This window comes from Rattus norvegicus, chromosome 11 (assembly GCF_021556685.1).
Source record: "Rattus norvegicus strain SHRSP/BbbUtx chromosome 11, alternate assembly SHRSP_T2T, whole genome shotgun sequence".
Taxonomy (NCBI): domain Eukaryota; kingdom Metazoa; phylum Chordata; class Mammalia; order Rodentia; family Muridae; genus Rattus; species Rattus norvegicus.
In genome coordinates this window covers 94,423,981-94,450,648 of record NC_141544.1, presented here as the reverse complement: position 1 = coordinate 94,450,648, position 26,668 = coordinate 94,423,981, and the positions used below count along the sequence as shown (strand labels likewise).

General features: G+C 44.6%; 1 protein-coding gene across 10 annotated transcripts in view; it reads left to right on the top strand.

Moving 5' to 3' along the window:
• Positions 1-26,668, top strand: part of Yeats2 (YEATS domain containing 2) — an 86,322-nt gene that overhangs the window by 26,810 nt on the left and 32,844 nt on the right. For 8 of the 10 annotated variants that reach the window (XM_087576784.1, XM_087576780.1, XM_087576783.1 and 5 more), the window contains 8 exons: positions 3,589-3,700; positions 6,392-6,440; positions 10,218-10,388; positions 14,233-14,472; positions 17,594-17,752; positions 19,115-19,218; positions 21,675-21,782; positions 22,117-22,299. In XM_087576784.1, coding sequence (XP_087432910.1) covers positions 3,589-3,700; positions 6,392-6,440; positions 10,218-10,388; positions 14,233-14,472; positions 17,594-17,752; positions 19,115-19,218; positions 21,675-21,782; positions 22,117-22,299 — 1,126 coding nt within the window. 10 annotated transcript variants of the gene reach the window in all.

Below are 26,668 nucleotides of genomic sequence, written 5' to 3'. Positions count from 1 at the left end.
TCCCTCCTTCCCCCTCTCCCTCCCTCCCTCTCTCCCTTCCTTTTTTTGAATTACTTTTGTATCCAGCCACATTGCTGAAGTGTTTATAGGCATTCCCTGGTAGACATTTTGGGGTTGCCATATCATCTGGGAATAAAGACACCATACTTTGGCTTCTTTTCCAGTTTGTATCCCCTTATCTCCCTTAGTTATATTGCTCTAGCTAGAACCTCGAGACAATACTGAATAGATATGGAGAATGTGGACAGCCTTGTTTTGTTCCTAATTTTAGTGGGATTGCGTTGAGGTTTTTCTCCCTTTAATTTGATGTTGGCTTACTGCCTTGTGTTTATGTATGTCCCTTGTATCCCTAATCTCTTCAACACTTTAATCATGAAAGGCTGCTGGACTTTTGTCAAGGATTTTTCAGCATCTAAAGGGCTTCTTTTTCATTCAGTTTGTTTATATGGTCTAGTACATTGACTGATCTTCATTTATTAAACCATCCCTGCATCTCAGGGATGAAGCCTGCTTGATCATGGTGGATGATCTTTCTGATGTGTTCTTGGGTTTGGCTTACAGATATTTTACTGGGTATTGTTGCATCCATGTTCATAGAGGAAATTGGTCTACAGTTGGTTGTTGAATCTTTTTGTGATTTGGGTATCAGGATGACTGCGCCCCGTACAATGGATGTGGCAGTGTTCCTTCTGTTTCTAGTTTATGGAACTATTTAAGATGGATTGGCTTTGGCTATTTTAAAATCTGATAAAATTCTGCACTAAAACAACCTGGCCTTGAGCTTTTCTTTGTTGTGAAACTATTTTTTTAAGAAAAGGCAAAAATGTATGTATGTATTTATTTATTAAAGTTTTATTTATTCTGTGTATCTTAGTACACCGTAGTTGTCTTCAGACACACCAGAAGAGGGCATCGGATCCCATTACAGATGGTTGTGAGCCACCGTGTGGTTGCTGGGAATTGAACTCAGGACCCCTGGAAGAGCAGTCAGTGCTCTTAATAGCTGAGCCATCTTGCCAACCCTAAAAATCTACTTATGGTGGAAATATTTCGTATCTTACCACTCACTGAATTTTTTTTTTAACCTTTTTACTTTAGATCCTGCTCACTTCCCCCCCCTCCCGGTCATCCTCTCCCACAATCCTCTATCCTCCTTCCTCTTCTCCTCTAAGTATCTTCTCTCCCCCTAGGTATATCCCCCCACGCCCACCCCACCCCCATCACGTCAAGTCTCTGCAAGGGTGGGTGCTTCCTCTCCCTCTGAGGCCAGCCAAGGCAGCCCAGCTAGTAGAATATACTTACATAGAGGCAGCACACAGACTTCGATGGCTGCTTCTCTCTTTCCTTAGGAGCCATGGGTCTATTTAGATTGTTTATCTGATCTTGCTGTAAGTGGTATCTATCAAGAATCTTATGCATTTCTTTTAGATTTTTCAGTTTTGTGGAGTATGGGCTTCTGGAGTGTGACTTACTGAGTCTTGAATCTCCTCACTGAGTAGAGAGTTGTTCAGTTTCATGAGTGTTTCTGATATTTCTGTTGTTAAAATCCACCTTTAATCCATGAGAGGATAACAGACGGTTATTTCAATTTTCTTGTATCTGTTGAGGCTTGCTTTGTGACCGAGTATGTGGTCGATTTTAAAGTTCCATGAGATGCTGAGGTGTTTGTTTGTTTGTTTGTTTGTTTGTTTGTTTGATTGATTTGGGTGAAATGTTCTGTGAATGTCTGTTGTCCATTTGGTTTAAAACATCCACTAGCTCCATTATTTCTAAGTTTTGGCTGGCTGACCTCCGTGGTGAGTGTGATTCCAAAAGTCTCCCACTATAAATGTGTGAGGGTCAGTGTATGATTTAAGCTTTAGTGATGTTTGTTTTGCAAATGTGAGTGCCCTTCTGTTTGGGGCACAGCTGTTAAGAATTGAAACATCATCTTGTGGCGTTTTCCTTTGATGAGTACTAAGTGTTCTTCCAATCTCTTTTGAGTAATTATACTTTAAGTTTATTTTGTTAGATACTGGAATGGCTTCACCAGCTTATTTCTTAGGTCCGTTTGCTTGGAAAATCTCTTTCCAACCCTTTACTCTTAGGTAATGCCTGTCTTTGAGGCTGAGGAGTGTTTCCTGCCTGCAGCAGAAGGATGGATCCTGTTTCTCCATCTATTCTGTTAGTCTGTGTCTTTATATTGAGGAATCGAGTCCATTGATACTGAGAGATCTCAGTGACCAGTGATTGCTAATTCCTGTTATTTTGTGTTTGTTTGTATGTGTGTGAGAGTGTGGGCAGGCGGTTGTGTGCAGGTGAGAGTATTGTGTGTGGGGGGGTGGATAGAGTCTGTATGCTTTTCTCCTTCTGGTGTCATGGGTGTGAGATTGTTTTCTGTGTATTCATGGGCTAGAATTTTCCTTCTAGTGCCTTTTCCAGGGCAGGATCAGTAGATAGATATTGCTCTACCATATTGACTTATCATGGAATATCTTTTCTCCACTTAGGGTGATTTAAAACTTCACTGGATGTACTAGTCTGGGCTGGTATCTGTGGTGTCTGGCAGGATATCTGACCAGGCTCTTCTGGCCTTCTGAGTGTCTGTTGAGAAGTTAGGTTGATGGCTCTGCCTCTCGTGTCACTTACTCCTTTCCCTTTAATTTTCTTTCTTTGCTCTGTACATTTATTTATTGTCTCCAGTCTATTTGTGTTCTATAAGCTTTTTATATCTTTATAGGCATGCCCTTCCTTACAGTTTGAAATTTTTCTTCTATACACATGCACAAATACAAGCTTTTGAAAAAACATTTTAAAATATTGAATGACTCCTGAGAAATATACCAGAGGTTGACATCTGATCTATACACACACGCACGCACGCACGCACGCACGCACGCACGCACGCACGCACGTGCACGTGCACGTAATGTGGGTCCTGATGAATGAACCTGAGGGTCAAACTTTCATTATGGTTTTCTTGACTGTGTGCTTCTGCTGCTTACAATTGCAGAAACTGCCAGATGTTGTGGTGCACATCTTTAATCCCAGCCCTCAGATGCAGAGGCAGGTGGGGTCCAAGGCCAGCCTGGCATACATAGTGAGTTCAAGAATAGCCAGAAATACATAGTGAGACCCTGTCTCCGTTTAAAAACGACGTCCTTTAGCAGACAGCACCAACTCAGTTACCCCTTTTGGACTGAATGATTATGATTTATCTCGGTTTGGGATGTGCATCTTGCATCCTGTGCCTGTCAGTGTCATTCAGTCTCTGACTCTGAAGTGTCATGTTTTCACACTAGTTCCATTTAAGAAATGACTTTGGATTATGCAGTCGGTACCTCTTACACATAATGAGTTAGTACTAAGTTTTATGTAGACTTGAATTACAGTTTATTAGCTCTGTGTGTGTGTGTGTGTGTGTGTGTGTGTGTGTGTGTGTGTGTGTGTGTGTGTGTGTGTTTGTAACTCAACGTGTTGATTTAGCATCTCATGAAGAAGCCTAGTTGGTTTTTGGGAAGACGTGAATTTCTCTTTTGTCTCTAGGAAACCCTTTCTCGAATGAGAGTACAAACACAGGTGAATGTGTAAATTTCTGCTTTTCCCTAGAGAGCCCCCCTTTCACCTGACTAGAAGAGGCTGGGGAGAGTTTCCTGTCAGAGTGCAAGTTCACTTTAAGGACAGCCAGAACAAGCGGATAGATATCATACACAATCTGAAGGTACTGTTGCAGAGCGCCGCGCCTTAGAAGCAGTGTCTGTTTGCGTTTCCTGCTTCGACCTCGAGGATCATGGCTTCCGATGGGAAGCAGGGTAATCCTCTGAGCATATGCTGCCTACTGCTGCAGCTGCCTTCTCCTCAAAGCTCGACACTGTCTGCTATTTAAAAAGGTGAACTAACTCCCAAGTAAAGCAAAGGTTCATTCTTTATCAAACAAACACTCCATTATTAATATGTTGCCCGAGACCCTGTTACTCCAGCCTTTCTCTTTTCATTTAGTTAACTCTCTGGTGTGTGAGGCAAATACTTTGTGTTGTCCAGGCCCTAACACTGCACACACAGAGTACACACATGAGATCAAGGTAAGTGAACGTGTTTGGGCAACTGTGTGGCAGTGCATGAGTTTGTGGTAGTCTAAATCCAGATCCTTCGTTGGCCCTCTACTGCCCACGTGGTTTATTATAGAGTTGTTATGATTCATATCTGTTGGATATTTTCTGTACAGCTATATGTCTCGCATATGTAACTAACACAGGAAGGCAGAGCACTAGCCCTGCATGCAGAGGAGGACGAGCCGTGTAAAGTCTGTGTTCAATGAGTACGACACTAGATTCCACCCCAGCACTGATAAAAGTGAAACCGTTTCTAGAGCTCTGATGTAGCGTAGGAGTGGAAGGGCACTGGACTAGTTAGTGTGTGCAAGAAATTCACACTACCACGTACAGAGACGCGATTCATGATATTTTTTTAAAGGTTAAAAAAAAAACCCAAATAATACCAAAATGTTGGATTAATATTGTGGCCAATTTTTGTGCTCTTTTTTTGTTTGCTTTGTGTTTTATATTTGTTTTTAAATATTTTTTGCCATCACATAGTAAATACATGTAAATATTATCATTGGAAGACCATCATGATATCTACCATTCTTGGGTTCCTTGTAGTACAGGTAATTGGTTGTGTTATTTATATGTGATCTAATTCTAATAGTGTGCTTTCCCCAAGTCACCCTTCTCTTGTGGTTATCATTTGAGCTTCCAGAATTTGAAGTAAATAAAGTTGAACATATCTGAAGAGGTTTTGTCTTTGTTACTTTTGTTGCACAAATGTACCTGTTTCAGTCCCACATTGGGATTTTCCTTCTGTTGATGGTAGACAGCAAGCACTGTTTGTTTCTCCTTTTTATGTCTTCATGAGATTAGAGAGGACTCAAAAGCAGCTTTAAAGAGCTCCAGGGGGGCTTTGATCAAAAGGGCAGGCACCGCCCTGACCATCTCTTGTGGGAAGATCTTGAATAGTTTTTGGTTTTTAAAAACATATGTATTTTTATTTTTTACATGTGAGTGTTATGCCTGAATGTATGTATGTGTATGGCATGCTTGCCTAGTGTCCACAGAGACCAGAAAAGGGCATCCGATCTCCTGAAACTGGAGTTACAGAGCTGCAAGCTGCCATGTGGGTGAGGGGAACACAGCCCAGGTCTCCACAAGAGCTCAGTGCTCGTGACCGATGAGCCAGCTCTCCAGCCCCAGTCTTTGGTTTCCTTTGCTGACTGCATACACCATCTCATTGGCAGTGGACCTAGCTCTAATTTATCAAGTAAGGGGGAGCGTGTTTACTAGTTCTTGCCTGTTTTTTTCTGGTTCTCAGTAGATTATTTGAGACACAGTTTTTGGTTGTTTTGTATGTTCATGTTTGAGATAGATTCTCACTGTGTAGATCACACTGGCCTGTAACTCAGAAATCTGTTTACTGGCATCAAAGGTTCGTACACCACACCTAGTCTTAAAGAGGAGTATTTTAAAATTATAGTAAAGTACGTTTTAAAAGAAGACTTACTGTTTTAGCTATGTGTCTGGTAGGTGTCCATGGAGGCTAGAAGATTGTAGAGAAACTTATTTCCATCTGTAGGTGATAGAGAGAGGAATGGATATAACCTGAAGTTGCCCTTGTCTTTTGAGCAGCTGTTCTCTTGGCTGAGAGCTTATCTAGTAAAACTCTAGGTCTCAGGATTCAGACTCACTGCTCAGGCCACAGAGCCTGTAGCATCCTCCCCCCGCCACAGGTGCCTGCAGGCATCTTCTAACACTGTAACTGTGGCTGGCTCACCTGGAGAAGTACCCACTTCGAAGCAGGTATTGGTGGCTGTACGTCGTGTCCCTGTCCCTCCCTGCCCCCTGCCCTGGAATCAGAGAGCCCAGTTACAGACTGCGCAGCTGCCCCCATCCTCAGGAAGGTGTAAGAGGCTGGTGCTTCCTCCACACAGGCCCTGATTTCCTCCGTCCAGTGCCCCACCCATGCCGTGTGTCAGTGCGTGGCCTTGAACACCCACCCATACACACACAGCATTGCACGTGTGTTTCTGTAGCCTGCCATTTGGAGTATTTCCATACAACTTTATTGTCTCGGTGCCACGTAACACTGTGTGTACAAGTTGATCTGATGTGATTGAGTGAGGCATTCTTTATTGGTTCCTGATTGTATTTAAGGCTGCAGAGAATCCGCGTGAAGCCTCGTTTTCAGATTGCCCTTGGGATGGGTTTTTAAAGTGTACACTTATAACTTTGTGATTAAGTTTTGGCTTTGCTGAGATTTCCCCCAGAGCAGTGAGGATCGGCTTGCAGTGATCTGGTGTCACATGCTCAGCCTCGTGGTCAGAGTGGAGTCTGATGTCTCCCCTTTTTCTTTGCCCTAGCTGGATAGGACCTACACTGGCTTGCAGACCCTGGGCGCCGAGACGGTAGGTACCGTGGCTCAGCGGGAAGGTGTGCTCATGCCAGGGGTGGGGGGGGCATGTGCGTATACACCCATGCATGTGTATGTGGTGTGTGCATGTGTCAAGTTCACATGTGTAATACAGGGTCACACCCCATAGCTCATCTCAAATCCAACCTTCCTACCTCAGCCTCTTGAGTGCTAGGATTTGCAACCACCCAAGCTATTATTTTTATTTAACAACAATAGAAATGAGTATTGGTCTGTCTGTCTGTCTGTCTGTCTGTCTGTATCTATCTATCTATCTATCTATCTATCTATCTATCTATCTATCTATCTATCTTTTTTGAGTTGATTTTTCTTGGCCATCCCACTTAATACGACAAAAACTTTAGGATCTGAACCATTTCCAACATGTAAGTCAGTGATGTGAAATACGTTCGCAGTGATGTCAGCCATCTGCTGAGCTCTCCTCGTCTTCTAAGTCCATACCTATTGAGTTAGCCCCACCACTTCCCTTTTGTCCGTATGAACTTGCCTCCTTTATGTGATTGGACTCGCAGAGCACTTGGCTTCCTTTAACCTCCTTGCCGAAGGACGTGCAGTATCTTCATGGTTTGTCCATGTTGTAGGAGGCATTAGAGTCATCCCCCCTTTTTAAGATTAATCTTTGTATTTTTTATGTGTATGAGCATTCTGTCTTCATACATATATATGTCTCAGTGACATGCGTGCCTGGTTAACCTTAGGGGCCAGATTGAGGGTGTTGGTCCACTGGAGTTAAAATTAGAGATACTTGTGAGCCACCGTGTAGGTCCTGGGACCTGAACAAAAGTCTCCTGCAAGAGCAGCAAGTGCTTTTTTTTTTTTTTTTAAAGATTTACTTTACTTTTAATTTTGTATCTAAATATGTGCCGTGTGTATGGTTCCCACAGAGGCTGGAAGATTCAATCCCCCCGAGCTGGAGTTACAGGTAGTTGTGAGCCACCTGATATGGGTCCTGGGAATTGAACTCAGGTCCTCTGGAAGAGTAATACCTGTTTTTAGCCACTAAGCAATCTTTGCAGCTCCTTAAGCTTTTTAAATTTTGCCTTCATGTATGTGCAGCACATGTGTGAAGAAGGCATCAGATCCCTTGGAACTGGACTTACACACAGTTCCTTCAGTAGCACACGAGAGCTGGTAGCTGACTCCAGTGATAAGCAGTGGTCGTCTCTTGCTCCCTCCTTTGAAGGCTGGATATTGCTCTCTGTGTGTGTGTGTGTGCGTGCGCACGCACGTTGCTTGTTTCTCATGTGTTGGGTGGGATCTGGTTTTGGCTGTGATAATGGTGATGGGAATAGGGGTTTACAGACAGCATTTGGTTTCCTTTTTCAGATTATTCAGGCGTATACCCAGCTATTTCCAGTATTTTGAACCATAGTATTTTCTATGACATCTTTCTAAGGAATTTTATATTTGCTCCACAAGTATGGAGTCTATAGAGTGTCCACATCTTTATTAATACTTGTTATTTTTCTGGTTTTAAGTTATAGGTAGTTATTGTTATAGCTGCGAAGTGGTTGATACTTTAAAATTATTAGCAATATCCAGCATTATTTTATGGACTTACTGGCTGTTAATATTTTCTTGGGAGAAATGTCTGCTCAAATTCTTTGCCCCGGATAACAACTCAGTCTCTTTTCTATTGCTATGCTAAAGACCATGACCAGAGTGACTTGTGTGTACATACATGAACATGTGTGTTTATATATACATGAAAATGTCCCATTGTAATAGACTCTCAGGTAGCTTAGTAGGCTGAAAATGCGGCCACTAAACTTGGTGATCTGAATTTGATCTCTAGAATGCACATGGGGCTAGGAGAGAACTAACGTTTGCAGATTGTCCTCTGCCTTCCACATGCACACAACTGAATAAGTGTAGAAAAAGAAATGAAATGATTTATTATTTTATGTGTATGAGTATTTTGCCTGCACATATCCATGTGTACCACATTCATGCTCGGTGCCTGAGGAGATCTGAAAAGGTTATTGCCTGAGGACTGGAGTTACAGGTGGTTGCGAGCTGCCATGTGAATGGTAGGAATTGAACCCAGATCTTCTGGAATGGTAATCAGTGCTCTTAACTGCTGAGCCATGTCTCCAGCCTCAAAAAGCAGAGTCTTATTCATCCTAGGTTGTGGGATTTTGGCCTGTGATTTTACTGTGCACGAACTGAATGCTGACTCAGGTTCGAGGTCCCCTGGGTTTTCTTCAGAGAATGTCCTATTTTAGCACAGGGCTTGTGTGCGGCAGTTAGAGGACCACTTCTGGGACTTGCTCCTTTCCTTCCAGTCTGGGTTCTGAGGATGGGACCCAGGTCATCAGTCTTGGTGGCAAGACCTTTACCCACTGAGCCATCATCCTCTTGGCCCATTTTGAGCTCTTATGTGTAGACCCTTTGCTAACTTTGTTAAACTGTAAGGGCCAACCTCTTTGCTGTGTGGATGCCTAGTTTTCCTTGCTCCATTTATCGTATGTCAGCGGTCACCATTATACTCAGCTAGCTAAATCTTCAGTTTATAGTAGTGCACTTATGAAACCAGAAGATATTTATTTATTTATTTTATTTTTTTTTTTGGTTCTTTTTTTCGGAGCTGGGGACCGAACCCAGGGCCTTGCGCTTCCTAGGTAAGCGCTCTACCACTGAGCTAAATCCCCAGCCCCCAGAAGATATTTATTAAGTACCTTCTGTATGCTTTCACTGGTCAGATAAGAGTAAAGAGATAACTAACATAATTTTTATTCTTGAAGAGTTATTCTAGATCTTTTTGAGCGTAAGGATAGTGGCTCAGCCTCTTTGCTGTGCTAAAGTTCATGACCAGAGCAACTTGGAAAGGAAGGACGTATCTCATGTAGCAGCTCCCAAGTCCTAAGTCAGTGGTTCTCAGCCTTCCTTATGCTGCAACCCTTTAACAGAGTTCCTCGTGTTATGGTGCCTCCAACCATAAAAGTATTTCCATTGCTACTTCATAACTGTACTTTTGCTACTGTTGTGAACTATAATGCAAATGTCTGCTATTCAGATGGCTTAGCAACCCCTGAGAAAGGGTCATTTGACTCACCCTAGGGGGTTACGGCCATAGATTGAGAACCACTCTCACGGCCCATCACTGAAGAAAGTTAGGGTAGGAGCTCAAGCAAAAGCTCGGAATCAGGAACTTAAGCAGGAACCATGGAGGCATAAGTGCTTCCGAATTTGTCCTTCCTGGTGCTCAGCCTGTTTCCTGATAGAACTCAGAAGTGCCAGCCCAGGGGCAGCACCACCCATAGTGTGAGCCTCTGGTGTCAGTTATTGATCAAGAAGATTCTCCACAGACTCTTCCGGGTGAGGCTCCCTCTTCCCAGATGACCCCAGCTTATATTCGGTTGACAAAAAGTAACCAGCACAAATAGTAAACACTGAACACAAGTAAGACACTTTCAGCTTCAACTACAAACGAGTGTGGTGAGTAAGAGTGGCTGGTGAACAGGAGCTTACGTTAAGTCACAGTGGACAGGGAAAGTCTTCCTGAGAGGGTGACGCTTGAGATGTCCTAGTAGGAAGGTGGCCATGGGGAAGAGTGTTCTACTCAGTAGAAGCAGTGAATGCAAAGACAGGCACTCCACCGAGGTGTCTGTGTTAAGGATAGAATGAGGAAAACCTCACTGTAAATTGCGATTGCTGCTGAAATGTGGTTAGAATCACTTGTTTCTGGTCAGAGCCTGAGCACCGTCACACTGACGATGGACTCACGAGCCTGCGTGTTCCGCGACTGTAGGTAGTGGATGTTGAGCTTCATCGGCACTCGCTCGGCGAGGACTACGTGTATCCTCAGTCATCGGAATCGGACATCTCGGACGCCCCTCCTCCATCCCTGACGATTCCAGCCCCAGTGAAAGCCTCACCAGTGGCACGGTCCCCTGAGCCAGCATCTGCTGCCCCTGTGGGAGAAGGTAATGCTGGCCTCTTTGTTGAGAGGATCACTCTCTGGGCGTTTTTCTCATGTGTGAATATCTGACTTCTGCTTTCAGCCGCACGAAATAAATGGAAACTTGTTTTCATAAATGGGCATTCTGCCTCTAGCACACAGTTCCACTATGAAAATAGCTAAACTTACGTTCTTCTTGGTAATAAGTTTTTCATAAATTTCTACATTTTAGAAGGATGAGGTCATAATTATTGAGTTTTTATCCTTTTTAAACATTTTATCTTAATGTACAGGAGTGCTTTGGTTATATCTACATCTGTTCACCCCATACACACCTGGTGCTCGCAGAAGCCAGAAGAGGGCATCAGGTCCCCTAGAGCTGGGGTTCCAGGTGCTGGGGGCCAACCCCAGGTCCTCTGAGTGGCTCTCAACTTCTGGTTTCGACCTCCTGGGGACGCTCAACCAGTGTTCTTAAAGCAGGGCCACCCCAGCCCTACATTTTTATCCTTTTCTGAAAACTTTCTGGTTCAGGTTCTGATTGTGTGAATAGGACACTTTATAATGTTACATATTTAATCTTAATTCTGTAAAAAATACAACATTCAACATCTTATATTTTATGATTTTTATCATTCAATAAGAATATAAATTTGTTAATGTTTATTTAAGTTTTTAAATATAAGCAGTTGATTCCCAGGTAAGCCTGGGAGGAGTAACCTGCTCAGGTAAACCTGAGGAGGGTAGAAACGCCTACTCAGCCATAATGGCCTTTGCGTGATGAGGACCTGGATCAGATGCCACTCGGTATAAAAGCCAGACGAAGCCATATATATCTGTCACCCTTCGCTGGAGTCCAGAGACAGGTAGGCTCTTGGAGCTCACTGGCCAGCCAGTGTAGCCGGTTGGTGAGCTCCAAGTCCAGTGAGAGCAGCTGGAGGGCACCAGCGCACGCACACACAGACACATACAAACACACAGACAAACACACACACACAGACAAAACATACACACAAACACACAGACAAACACACACACAAACACACAGACAAACACACACACACAGACAAATACACACACACAGACAAACACACACACACACACACACACACACACACACACACACACACACACACGCAAACCCCTGTCTGAAATTCCTTCAAAGGCTCTCTCAGAGGTACTTGTCCTAGTGACTCCAAATCTAGTCAAGTTGACAATGAGAATCAGCAATCAGAAGTCCAGTCTCTGTTGCCGTGACTTACAAATGCATTGGTTTTATTTTATTTGATGTGTGTGAATACTTTTGTTTTATGTTTGTATGTGCACCATGTGTATGCTCGGTTCCCATGGAGATCAGAAACTGAGTATCAGACTCCCTGGAACTGAATTACAGATGTTCGTGACCCAGGATGTGAGTGCTGGGTACTGACTCTGGGTTATCAAGAGAACGAGTGCTCGTAACTGCTAAACCATCTCTCCAGCTCCAACATTACTTTTGAACCCTTACTGAATATCCCTTAAAGGCTTATATTCATCTCAGAATGAAAATGCAGGAGTCCTCATGAGTCTCCCAACATATTTTTTTTTTATCTTTTTAGTAATTCATTTTGGGTTTTGAGGCATGGTTTCTCTGTGCAGCCCTGGCTATCTTGGAACTTTCTCAGTCAACCAGGCTGGCCTTGAACTCACAGAGATCTGGCTGACTCTGCCTCCCGAGTGCTGTGAGTTTTTAGATTTATTTTGATGTATGTGTATTACTGTGTGTGTAGCACATGTGTACAGGAATTTACTAGGTCTAGAGGTGTCAGATCCTATGAAGCTGGCGTTAACAGCAGTTGTGAGCTGCCCGGTGTGGGAGTTGACTCACTTGGTCCTCTGCAAAGAGTGACAAATGGTTTTACCATCGACGCATCTCTAACCTCATAAATGAGCAAGGCTCCAGCAGTTCTAGCATCGCTCAAAAGCCCGAGTTCAAAGTCTCTTCTAAGACTCAAGGCAGTCTGTCAACTGGACCCGAGAGTCAACGAGAAGTTCTGTATACTTGTACCATGCAGTGGTACAGAGTGAACACTCATTCCCAACAGAAGGAATAAGGCGTAGCAAAGAAATTCTGAACCAAAGCAAATACCAAATCCTGCAGTTCCATGTCTGTCATCTCGGCTCCAACAACCTGGAATCCCACCAGTGTCCTACGTCCTGTTTCTAGCCCTGTACCTTCTGGAGTTTGCGTGCTTGTAAGTCAGCACCATGTAGATATTGCTGGTTTCGCTGCTGCCAGTTCGAGACATAGCCTGACACCCCTGGACCATACTCCAGCAGCCCGTGTGGCTGAACAGGACTTGTGCAGGCTTTGTCTTCTCAGGGTCTGCAGTCAGTTTGCTTCTAAGCCCTCTGCTTGTGGAGGCCCATCTTCTAGGCCATGTCCTGTCATCTAGATGCAAGCACTTCCTTCACGGTGTTAACCTCCTTTACGACAACTGCTGCTTTGAGAGCACCCGTTCTGTTTACCCTGAGTCCGTGCCCCTTAACTCACCAAACGCACACTTTTCTGACTTTAAATTCTCATTGTGAACCCCAGTACACACAGTGAGTGATAGCCTCAGGTCAGCCTGAGTGTTAACACTCCCTTACTCTGCCAGTCAATTGCGTCCAGAGTCAAACTACTATGTCTGGGATAGAAAGCAGCCAGTGCTGGTAGTGGTTTGTTTTAGTTTTGGTTGTGTGTTTGCTTACCTGAGTATAACATAAAACAGCTTCTAATCCAGCTCTCAGCAGAGTCCTTAGTCCCCTGTTAAGCCCCGTGAACAGTCTTTATGTTCGTCAGCTGTCTGATGCTCTCTAGTCCCACCAGAATAGCCTTTACGTTAGACCATGATCACAGCATCCTACCTACGGCTTGGCTTTGCTAGCCACAGATCCAAACTCTCTCATTCCTCCTAAATGCTAGTCCCAAAGGCCTGTGAAGCACATATTCACGTTTATCGTGACAGCAACCTCCCTTCTGGTCCATGGTATTCCTGGAACTCTGTTGTTAATGACTTGTCACTGACCAGAGGAATGCTGTCACTCACAGTCAGAGGAATGCTATCACTCACAGTCAGAGGAATGCTATCACTCACAGTCAGAGCGGCTATCACTCACAGTCAGAGGAATGCTATCACTCACAGTCAGAGGAATGCTATCACTCACAGTCAGAGGAATGCTATCACTCACAGCCAGAGGAATGCTATCACTCACAGTCAGAGGAATGCTATCACTCAGTCAGAGGAATGCTATCACTCACAGCCAGAGGAATGCTATCACTCACAGCCAGAGGAATGCTATCACTCACAGTCAGAGGAATGCTATCACTCACAGCCAGAGGAATGCTATCACTCACAGCCAGAGGAATGCTATCACTCACAGTCAGAGGAATGCTATCACTCACAGTCAGAGGAATGCTATCACTCACAGTCAGAGGAATGCTATCACTCACAGCCAGAGGAATGCTATCACTCACAGCCAGAGGAATGCTATCACTCACAGCCAGAGGAATGCTATCACTCATAGCCAGAGCAGGACGTCTCTTCTCAGTTAAACGTCTCTGGAAATTCCCACAGATGCACAGGTGTGTCTTAGTGACCTTAGTCAGGTTGATAAGCAAGGTCAGCTGTCACACCCCTAATTGTTTTACCTGAGTTAGGAGTCTGAATACAGGGTTTATTTTCTCCCAAAAATATCTAAGGGGGCAGTTGATATTCATTTTGTGCTGACAGTTGTTTTAAATGGATTTTGAACTGATACTGAGTAATGTGGTAACAGTTCTGCTTACTTCCACAGCTGGAAGGTGGTTTAGAGTAACTGATTTTATCATGTCACTGCATTTCAAACAGGGTTCCCAGACAGTACTGAAGCCGAGAGACACAGCACATTGTATTCCTTACCGTCGTCCTTGGAGAGAACACCCACTAAAGTGACAGCAGCACAGAAGGTCACCTTCAGTTCACATGGCAATTCTGCCTTCCAGCCCATCGCATCGAGCTGCAAAATTGTGCCACAAAGTCAGGTGCCTAATCCTGAGTCACCCGGCAAGTCCTTTCAGCCCATCACCATGAGCTGTAAGATCGTCTCAGGTACGCAGAGCCCTTGCTGGAGACCATGTGGGTGGTGCTCCCTAGGTGGGGAAACATCAGACTATCAGGGTGGTGCTCCCTAGGTGGGGAAACATCAGACTATCAGACTGGCCTAGGAGTTACCGTTTAGCACAGGCTGGCCAGGAACTCAGGTGTTCCTCCTTACTGCACCTTGCAAATGCTGACATCACAGGTAAAAGCCACCCAACCCAGCTCAGAGAGATGCCTCTACACCGACCACCATGTGTATCAAAGGACAGTTAACCACTGTTCTTAGGCAAAGCTGTCCCAAAGAAAAGTGCAAGTCATTTATATGGAAAGAATTTCTGAATAGGATGGAGAATAGAGGCCCAAGGTATCCATTCCAGTTGTCTCCTGGTAAATGTGTGTTCTGCTGTATTTTAACATTAGAGCTGAGTTTGGAGAGAAACAGAGGTCTTTCTAAGGGTTGAGTTGGTGTGGAATTGAATTGCCTTTTATTTTTCTCTAACCATTGCTAGAAAACTGTTGATCTGTGAACAGTTATTCTAAGACTTCCTTTGTGCCGAGGGCCTTTATCTTGTGACAATTTACATTTATGTTAACCCAAGGACATATAACATTGGCTGTACTTCAGGAACGACAGTAGGGGTAGTTGAAAGCGTCTAAGAACGGGGGGCACTTCTTCATAATTTTGCTTCATGTGTATGAATGTTTTGGCTCTTGTATGTTTGTGTGTTGTGGTATGCCTGTGGAAGCCAGGAGAAGATGTTTATTCCCTGGAGTTGAAGTTGCGGGTCATTGTGAGCTGCTGCGGGCTCTGGGAACAATCCACGTCTTCTGTCAGGGCCGCCCGCCCTCAAGTGCTGTTCTCAAGCCGTTCTCAAGTGCTGCGCTGTGTCTCCAGCCCCTGCGTGAACTTTAAAAGAAGTAAAATGGGAATATTTACTGCTGTCCATGGATAGCTAAGCAGAAATATAATACAGATCATTACAGTCAACAGAGGGTAGCAGTCTTGTCCGGTAATTAAATCTGCTACTGAAATTTGAAACTCCCTGTTTCCGAAGTGGAGTAAACTGGAATGTAAATGATTTGAGGCTTAGAGAAATTGACAGAGGACAACTTTGGTGGGGTGGGGTAGATTCTTAAGTGTGTTTAGCTGTGCATGAGTAGAGTTTGAGAACATTGTTTGAGATTCTGCCTATGGCATACATAAATCTTGATAGAGATTTTTGTTTACTGTAAGTAAATTTCACATTTTCCAATTTAAATATATTCCAAATCAAAACACAGAATTCCTTAATCTACCTGTTTATTTACTGGTTTTCTTTGAGTATTCAGTATTATAAATACCAGCCTATGGTATTAAGAGATTTATCATACCAAAATACACTAGTTCTACATTGTGAATATAAAACACTGCTTTTTGGATATTTTTTAATATAAAAATATATTTACCTTATTCCTTATCATCCCTCCAACCCTTCCATGTGTTCATCTTTTTTTTAATTATTGTTGTGTGCGTAAGTTGTGTGTGTGTGTGTGTGTGATTATATAAATGTAAACTGTTGGGTCTCTGCTTGTGTGTATATTTTTTTGGTTTGATCACGTGAGATTGGATAATAATTTAGGGTGCTCATGCCTGGGGAAGAGCTTTTTTGGCCGTCTTTAATTGCCTGTACCTCTTCGTCTTTAATTACAGTACCTCCATGAACTGTAATGGAGGCCCTTACAGTTCTCTCCATTTATGTTGAAGTAGCCAAATTGTTGAGATTTCGAGGCCTAAGCTAATGGATAACTACAATCATTTTATTTATTTATTTATTTATTTATTTATTTATTTATTTATTTATCTATCTGTTTATCTATTCATAAGACAGGGCTTTTCTGTGTAGCACTGGCTGTCCTGGAACTTGCTCTTTAGACCAGGCTGGCCTCAAACTCACAGAGATTTGCCTCTGCCTCCCAAGTGCTGGTTTTAAAGATGTATGCGGCCGCCGCCACCTGGCACGTATTTGTTATTCGTGTGAATGTTGTTAGGATCACTTGCCATAAACAAGATGGTAGTTAAAAGCACCCATAAAATGAATATCCGCAATAAATGCTGAACAAAAGATCGGAACCTGCTTGTTAGTGTCTGCTTGTTATCTCAGTCAGGTAAGGGCAGTTGAGTTGGTGACGTCATCTCTTACAAAACTTAAAGATTTATATAAGTATCCCTCGTTTCTTTCCCATATGATGAGTTCTGTGTTGTTCAGTGAAAGAGAGAAAGGAGCCTTTGTTAGGGACAGACACACAGGGACAAATCCAGAGTCGTACAACAGACAGAGACAATGGAAGACTGAAAGAAAAAAAAAAGAGAATTCCAACCTGGGCTGGCTTTTGGTCAGTGACACCAAGAGAACACAGAGATCTATTTCCTTCTGAGTCCTGGGTGCTGGGATTAGAAGTCTATGCTGCCACCTTCAATGTGCATGCCAGGGGGTCTTGTTAAAATGCAGGCTGATTTTGAGTAGAGGTTAAGGGTGGGCCCAGAGAATATATGAGACAGTCTCATTATGCATCTCTAACTGGCCTGGACTCGATTTGTAGAGCAAGCTAGCTTTAAACTCACAAAGGTCTGCCTGCCTTTGCCTCTTGAGTTCTGGGATCAAGGCATGTGCTACCTCAGCTGGTCTCAGAATTGTTTCCTTTTTAACTTTTTCCTTTTAAAGTTTTATGTGTAGGGGTGTTTTGCCTGTATGTATGTCTAGGAACCACATATAAGCAGTGTCCATGGAGACCAGAAGAAGGCTTTAGATCCCCTAGAACTGAAGCTACAAACAGGCGTGGGCTGCCATGTGAGTGCTGGGAATTGAACACCCAAGTCCTTGGGATGAGCACCAGTCAAGTCCTCACAGCTGTGGCGCCGTCTCCTGCCCCAGAATCTGTTTCTAGTTACTTTTTTTTGCTGCTCCTGGTCATGAAGTGACCCTGGTTACTCAGGTGCACAGCGTAAGACCAGTCTGCCTGCCTCAGCTACACTGGTACAGCCCCTGCTCGGATTCCAAAGTGCTGGGCCTGCTTTCTTCTGATAGTTACCTTTGACCTTGGCACCTTCCTAATTAAAGTGTGTTTATTTTCTCTCCTTTAATTAACAAAGGTTCTCCAATATCAACTCCAAGTCCATCACCACTGCCTCGCACACCAACTTCCACTCCGGTTCATTTGAAGCAAGGCTCTGCCAGTGCTGGTATCAGCAACCCCCATGCTATTGTGGATAAGCCTGGGCAGGCTACTGGAGCCTCCGCCCCGAGTGCAGGTGTGTGCAAGCACTATTCGGGCCACCTGAGGAGCCCATCTTTTATTACTGATGAAATCCTAGTATGAGCCCTCCATCTGTAATAAGTGTATGTAAGTGGAGCCCCATACTGTTTCTCTGAGGAAGGTCCTCTGCGGGTGGAAGTTCAGCGTTTAGGGATTAGAATCCTTTCTGCAGTCTCCACACTGTCCTGTACTTCAGCACATCTGCATGGTGCCTGTCAGGGTTTCTGGTTCTGGTCTTGGTTTTTACTCTTCTTTTACCAACGTGGTATCCATTTCCTTCATTCATCCCATGTTTATACACATGCTGCTAAGGTGTAGTCTTCCCTTGTTAAGGGAATGATGAAATCACATGAAATCAATGATCTTAAAGTAATGATGCTGTCCCACCCCACACACTACTATAGACAGGGCTATCCCACCCCACACATTACTATAGATAGTGAACTGTCCCACCCCACACTTTACTGTAGATAGTGGGCTATCCCACCCCACACATTACTATAGATAGGACTGTCCCACCCCACATACTACTATAGATAGGACTGTCCCACCCCACACACTACTATAGGTAGTGGGCTGTCCCACCCCATACACTACTATAGATAGTGGACTGTCTCACCCCATACACTACTATAGATATGACTGTCCCACCCCACACACTACTATACTTAGGGCCGTCCCACCCCATACACTACTATACATAGTGGGCTGTCCCACCCCACACTCTAATATAGATAGTGGGCTGTCCCACCCCACACATTACTATAGATAGGACTGTCCCACCCACACACTACTATAGATAGTGGGCTGTCCCACATAAGTGTTTTTATTTGTTTTGTTTTGTTTTTACGCGTAGCACTTTTAGTGGTTTCGTGTAGAAGTCACTTGAAAGGCACTACTCTCAGTGTATTTAGGTGCACTGTGCTGTCTTCGTGACTACGTATTATTTTAGGAATCAGCCACAACTCTGAAGACACGTTTGGTAGCTGAAATAAGTTATAGAGCATCTCTTTAGATATAACCCTATTATTTACTATTGATATTAAGTTATTTTTATCAGAGCTTGAAAGCCATTGTGTGGCTGTGGGATAACACGGGCAGCATTTGGCAACAGGTGCAGAGAAGTTGGCATTCAGTGGAGTGTGTGTGCATGGCCCTGAGTGTCTTTGTCTGTCTGTCTCTGTGTGTATGTGTGTGTACCTGTGTGTGTGTGTTTAGATTTTTAGGGTTTTGAATTTTCAATCCTTAGAAACGAACAGTAAATTGGAAACAAAGAATGGGGGGAAATGATTTAAAATTACATCTTGTAAACTTTATTTTGTTGATACATAATTTTTATATCTCTCTTGCTTATCAGGAAGTCCTACAAGCAAGCTTCCAGTGGCTTCTCAGGCTTCCCAGGGAACAGGGTCCCCTGTTCCTAAAATCCATGGAAGTAGTTTCCTGACATCCACTGTGAAGGTACGCACTCCCTGCCTCACTAGTCTGAGCTTTGTTAGCTCACTGTCCTCCTGCTGAAGAGGACAGTTCTCAGCCAGTGTTAGTTTGAAAGCTCAGTATGGGGAAGAGCAGCCTTACTTAGCAGAGAGTGCAGCTTTATTAAAAAGACTCCTTTAGAAGCTGGAGAAATGGCTCAGCTGTTCAGAGTGCCTACTGCTCTCACCAAGGTCCTGAGTTCAGGTCCCAGAAGCTACATAGCAGCGCATAGCTACCTGTAACTCCAGCTCCAAAGGATCTCATGGCACTTCTAGCCTTTGTAGGCACTGCACACACACGTACAGACTCACAGAGACACACATACATTCTCTATAAAAGTATTTGTCTGGCAGCATGTTTCCTGGTAGTACAAGGAGCAAACCTTATCCCCTTTGCACACAGAAGCCTTACTTAGTGAGTTAATTAATTCAAAAGTAATTCTTAACATCTTCAAAGTGGAGAGTAGTTCAGAGTATGACCTTTCCATACAATGATGACTTCTTCACACACTGATGAAAGATCTACTCAGTGTTTGGCAAAAGCACTTCCCTGATTGACTCCTGTTTACTCAAGATGGTTCTCTAAGTGGAAGCTTTCAGATGCAGGCTCCTGTCTGAGTGGCTCTAAGAATGCAAATAAATCTCTTAGTACCCAACCCAGCATTCAATTCCTCTTAGTTGACAGCGATCACAGACCGTTTTCTGATCAAAATGAGGTTTTCTTATAGTAGCTCCCTTGAAAATCTTATTTCTACCATTTATTTTTTAATATTTGTTGCTGACATTTCATTGTGTAGACAAGTAAGAGTCTTAACTTTAATTCTTTCCCTTAAAGTTCGGTGACGGCACGTTATCTGAGGTCTGGCTTTGGCTTTTGTAGTGGAGATGCATTTTTTTATCTCACTATGATCTGTTGCTTTCCGTTTTCTGTTCCCACCTCAGTTTTAATTTCTTTGTATGTTTGGCTTGTTTCGTAGTAAACTTTCACTGTGTGGTCCAGGCTGGAGTGCAGGACCTTCCCGCCTCAGCCTCCTAAGGTCCAGGATTACCTTTGTCTAGAGCATTGTGTTCTTCTGTTTTTTCTTTCTTTGGAAAACTTATTTTCCAAATGTAAAACTCATTTTACATTTATCTGTGTTATAGATAGTGAGTGAATCTTTCAATGCAAGTTGAGAGTATATAAGAAAAAGCATGTACACTAAAACATTACCATTCTTTGTTAGAATAATTTATTTAGTGTCTATGCTTTAGGAATACAAAGCCAAATACAATCCCTGTTCTTTACCATCTGACAGAAGAGTAGACACATGGACCAATAAAGAACCAAATACTAGGGTTGGGGATTTAGCTCAGTGGTAGAGCGCTTGCCTAACAAGCACAAGGCCCTGGGTTCGGTCCCCAGCTCCGAAAAAAAAAAAGAAAAAAGAAAAAAAAAAAAAAAAAGAACCAAATACTAGGAATGGACGTAGAGATCAGCTGGTGTGCTCCTGTCTCCTCACCCCAGACAGAGAGCCAATGGCAGATCAAAGTCCACCCTGGTAAACCTGTGAGTTTTATTGATGTTACTTACATAAGCATAGGTTAGGGGTCGCTTACAGGGGCAGAAATGACTCAAAAGCAGCTGCGTCACCAAAGCGCAGCCCAGGATGGGTGACAGCGCACAGAAGCGAGGGAACCTGGAGCACAGTGCACGGCCTGCAGGCAGCTTAGTAGGTTAGAGTACCCTTTCCTAGTGACTGTTGATCAGGCAACTCGGCAGGTTTCTGCTTCTTCCTGGCTGTCTGGTCTCAGGAGTCTTTCCTGCAGCTCACCTTGTCTGAGAATGACTCTTAGCAGTCTTTAGTGCTTACTCCGAGAAGGAGAGCCCTAGTGAGTCTGCCCAGCTATTGCGAGTTGCTTACCTTGTGTCTTTCTCTGGGAGGTGGACCATTTTAATCTCCAGGAAACTGCTACACAACACTGGTGCAATGCTTGCCCAACATGCACAGAGCCTTGTGTTTAGTGCCCCGTGCCACATACAAACCAGTGCAAGGTTGTAAGCATGTAATCCTGCAGTCGGGAAGTGGAGGCAGGAGGATCGTCTTCAGCTAGACGGTGAGACTAACCTGCACCACCTGACACTGGTCTTACGGACTTGACCTGGATCAGGATGTGCATGAGTCACCTTTTGCTGAGCTGCTTTCCTGGGTTTTCAGGTCGGGTCTCGACGTTTAGACCAGGCTAGACTTAAACTAACAGTCCTCCTGTGTCAGCCTCCTGTGCAGTGAGTTATCACCGCTGCTCAGATGGGATTGCACACCTCAGTTTTCATTTGCTGTCTTTGTTCTTTTGTGTTGCTAGATGTGGTGGGTTTGTATTAAGTGGCTAATGTTAATGTTATTGTATTAAGTGTGCTAAGTGGCCAGACTATCTGGCCTGATATATCCTAACTGTCTTACACAGCAGGAGGATTCTTTATTTGCATCTATGCCACCTCTTTGCCCAATTGGTAGTCACCCTAAAGTGCAGAGCCCAAAAGCTGTTACTGGAGGACTTGGAGCTTTCACAAAGGTGAGTGAGTGCGTGTCACAGCCTTGACCGCGTCTCCCCACTCTTTAAATAGGCCTGAGTTCTGAGGTCACGGCCTACCTGGTCTCACTCTGCTGCCCTCCTACCCCGTGGGTCTCTGTGACAAGTGAGAGAAGCAGGGATCAAGTGAGATAGTGTTCGGCCCCTTTACCAGCTCTTAAGGACTCCATGAAAGCCGTATTTGACGTTTCTCGTGGAGTCGCACTGTACATCCCAAGCTTTGCTGATACGGCAGAGACTAGATTCAGATATTCATAGTGGGTCCTTCCTCCTCCTCCCTGTGGGGTACTCATTCAGTGTCATTGCGTGTTGCAAGGTGATCATCAAACAGGAACCTGGAGAAACTCCTCACGTGTCCACAACAGGCGCTGCCAACCAGTCAGCATTCCCTCAGTATGTGACTGTGAAGGGGGGTCACATGATCGCTGTGTCCCCTCAAAAACAGGTCCTAAGTGCTGGAGAAGGGATAACTCAGTCTCCAAAGATTCCACCCTCCAAGGTTTGTATGGGTTTGGGATGGGAGGGTTGTGTTCAAGATATGTAAAAGTTATTTATTTGTCTGCCTAGTTGTCAGGTGCCAAAATGACTATGGCGGCCAAGTCATTGATCCCATACTAACCTATACCCATTGGAAAAGACCCGGTCCGTTGATGTAATGCACATGTGCTTTTTACTGTCTGTCCCTGACAAGAGTCAAGGGTGTTTAAACAGAAGACGAGGCTCAGTCTAAGGGGCGCAGGGACAAAGTAGCCTCTGCAGCGGTAAAAGCAACCGGCTTCATGGGCTTTCTGTGTGATTTACTTCTCAATGGGAGCATGTTCCGACCTGTCGGCTTCTGGCAAGAGAGTGCTGCACTGAACAGCTCCAGTGTCCAGGCTGTGTGATTTGTTTTGTTTTGAGACAGGAAGACTCCAGGCAGCCCTTGTACCTCACCATCCCAGATGCTGGGGTTCCAGTGTGTGCCATTTGAATCTCTCATCCATTGTATTTATAATTTAGAAATACCAGAGGATAAACATGGAGTACTGTGAAGCAGCATATTTTCTACATCAGTTGCACAATCCATCAAGTGTTCATGTGCCAGGCCCTTCGTGTGTGTCTGTGTATACACTATGCCTTAAACTATGCCTTAAACTATACCTGAAAGGCAGGTACTCTTCACCCCTTCTGAAAAGTGTGGCAGTCCTGAGTTTGAGGGGCTAGGGACCTTCCTGGAGAGTGCATGAGCATATAGCATGTAGGTAGTAACTGGCAGAAGGCTTGAGCTCCAAGCTAACCATTGCAGAGCTAGTGAGATCTGCCTGCTGTTGTCTCTGACCTAAGCATGCTTTGGAAATGTAGATTCTCTGTGTTAGCGGGTTTGCTCTAACGCTTTTGAGAATGTTTTGAGGGTGTTTATATTTCAGCTTCAAAGCTCAGGCAGTCTAGGAGTGGATTGTTTTGAGGAGAATATTCTAAAATGGAAGACAGTATTACATAATTTGGGTTAGTTTAGATAAATAGATCTAGGGGATAGAGGTGAAAATTCAGGGTTACAGGTTGCTTTTAAATCTGTAAGGTTTCCAAACCGATCTAATCAGACAGTTCATCTTCTAAATTTAAACATAGCAGTTCCTAATCTGTCCCACATTTTCTGTGCCAGTATTTTCTCAGGGGCCTTGGAATCTGCTTTTTTCCTAAGCTGCCCACTGATTGATATGCCCTGGCCGGTTAGACCGTCCCGCAGCCTTGCTGTGGTCCTCAGGTGAGGGTTCCAGTCACTCCTCCAAGAGTCAGTAGCTGTTTGTAGATGCTGCTTTGCTGTGGTCCACAGCAGAGGGTGAGCCCGGGGCTTCCCGTGTGTTAGACAAGCATTTTGCAGCTCAGCTGAGCTTTCTTTCTACCTTTACCTGTAGCCCACACTGCCCAGCAGTCCGCTGCCCCAGAGGAGTTGGAGATGCTGTAATGGTGGTCCTGAGTCACCAGCTGGCATTGTGTGCTTAACTTCCTGTTCAGCCTTGTCTTACACATTCCCTTTTTTAACCTTTTCCTTAATTTTTATGTATGTAGGTCTTTTGCCTAAGTGTGTGTCTGTACACTCTGCATGTGCAGTGCCTCAGAGACCAGCAGAGGGCATCATTCCCTTGGGACTGCAGTTACAAACAGCTGTGCCCTGTCACGTGGGTGCTCTTAGCCGCTGAGCCATCTCTCTAGCTCCTTATACTGTATATATTTAAAGACTATTAGGTTTCATATAGTGATACCGTTTTCTTTTTGTTTTACATTTATGTGTATAGGGACATAGACACGTCACAATACACGTGATAGGAAGTCAGAAGCCAGGTGGTTGGAGTAAGTTTTCTTTATCAGGTGGGTCCCAGGGATCAAACTCAGATGGTCAGGTTAGGCAGCAAGTGCCTTCACGCACTGAGCTGTCTCATTGGCTCAAGAAAATATATTGCTTTACCAGTGGGGGAAAGAAACGATTTCATTTATTTAAGGTAGTAGACTACGACAAGATGCTGTCAGAAATCGTACGGCTTGTAGGAGTCATTTCTCTCCTGCCACGTGGATCTAGGGGTCAAACTCAGGTCACTGGGTTTGGTGCCAGTCGTCTTTCCTGACTGAGCCTAGCCGGCCCCAGTGTAAGCTTCTAACTTGGCGCCCAGACCTGAAATAGGTCAGTCTCCACTTTTAACCCCTTTGATGTCCTGCCAGTCCGCTCACCCCACAGTGCTGAGCCATCATCGTCCCGTGGCACAGCTCCACCTCCCTACTAGTGACTAGAAGGAAGGTAGGTGGTTTGTGTAAGCCTTGTCATGAGTAAGGGAAGAGCCGTGAGGACACCACTGTCTTCCGAGTAGTGCACACACACATCAGCCTCATGATGAGGAGCAGTGTGCACGTGGCATTGCTGCCTACTTGTAATTAAACTAGGAAAGCAAGTCTGTCTGTCTGTTGTACTTAATGCTCAATTATGGGACTGTAGTCTTCACATTAGCCATAATGTCCAAGCTCATGGTAAATGTATTTTTACATTACAGTCTTTGAAAAGAAGCAAGTGGTTTAGTAGATTTTAAACTTTAAAAAACAAAAAACAAAAAAAAAAAAACAACAACAAAACAAAACCAAAAGCGCACTTGTCTGTAGCTCACTTTATTCTACTGTTCTCCCTCCTGAGTGACTGTTTTCCCACTGGTGGGGACAAGGTCCCACCATGTCTCTCAGCACTGAGACTACAACCAGGTGCCACTGTTCTTTGAACAGACATCTGTAGTGGGGTGGGGACCGGAGAGGTGACCTAGCAGAGAACACTTGCTGCTCTCCTAGGGGACCCACATTTAATTCTAAGCATTCACAGAGCAGCTTACAACCAGTGCCAGGGGATCCAGTGCCCTCTCCTGGGCCCCTCAGGAACCAGGCTTGCATATAGTACACACATAGGTGCAGGCAGATTATCTATACATATAAAATAAAATCTTTGAGCCTTTTGAGAATTCCTCAATGTTTCCGTAAGAATAAAAAATAGGTGTGACCAGTTCCCCCCACATCACCACTCCAGGGTCACCACTCTGTGCTGGCCCCCTGGCACTCTCGGACCCCGGTGGTCGCTCTCTGGTGTTAGTTCTGGCACTGTAGGGCCTTGTAGAACTAACATTAATTTATCTCAGTGGCGGCTGGTTTCAGTGAGGCACCACGTTAGCCTAGCTATCTTCTGGCCCCCAGTGGTCTTTCCACTCCCATTGCTAGTCACCCTGGCCAACCCTGGCCAGCTGGGAACTCTGGTCCCAGCCACCCACCCGGGAAAATCAAGACTCAACAAACTGTAACCCATCAATCAGATTTACATGTTTAATTCTCAATCCACAATACATCCCCAGAATAAATTCACTGCCAACTAAAAAAGATAGAAACCGCCCACCTAGACATGATAAAATTGACCTAGACCACCTAGATTGGTCTCCATCTTGATTCCCCTTTCTCCTCTCTCTCACCTTATAAAAACTTTGTCCCCTCCCCACTCTCCACTGTCCAATCATGTATCGCCTTGACATCAACCTACACCTTAAGTGTATTTTTAACATATACTTGTCATATGTCATATGATTGTCCTTTTACAATCACACTCCCCATCTTAGTTTATTGCTGTGCTAGATACCGTGAGCGCCGTGGTGGGGAGCATGACGGCAGGCCGGCAGGCCGGCAGGCAGGCAGGCAGGCAGGCAGGCAGGCAGGCAGGCAGGCAGGCTGGCAGGCTGGCAGGCTGGCAGGCAGGCAGGCAGGCAGGCAGGCCGGCCGGCAGGCAGGCAGGCAGGCAGGCTGGCTGGCAGGCTGGCTGGCAGGCTGGCTGGCAGGCTTGGCTCTGGAGCAGCGGCTGAGAGCTCACATCTGGCCCGTAAGCATAAGACAGAAAGAGCTAACTGGGAATAGAGCTGGCATTTGAAACACTAAAGCCCTCACACCCAGCAACACAGACCACACCTCCTAATCCTTCTCAAAGAGTTCTACCAACTGAGAACCATGCAGTCAAATCTGTGAGTCTGTGACTGTTCTCTTCCAAACCTCCACACCATCCAACTTGGAAGTGGGGTCGTCCTCACCAGCACCAAGTCCAGTTGTGCTGCCCGGCCAGCCTTGGCCAGTAACCCAGAATGATACCCAATACCTATTACTGGGTGATTTATTAGCTAGTAAGGTCTCTAGTTGGGATAGTGTGCTGCCCCCATTGGATGTTGTCCATTAAGCCTCTTTATATATGTATTTATGCATTTTATGAGGCTTCTACAGTAGTGTTTCCATGAGCTTTTTAAGCCTTTAGTGTTCACTGCCCTCCCATAGTTCCTTCTCTACCTCACTCTACGGTTCCCGTCCCAGTATAACTCTTCCTG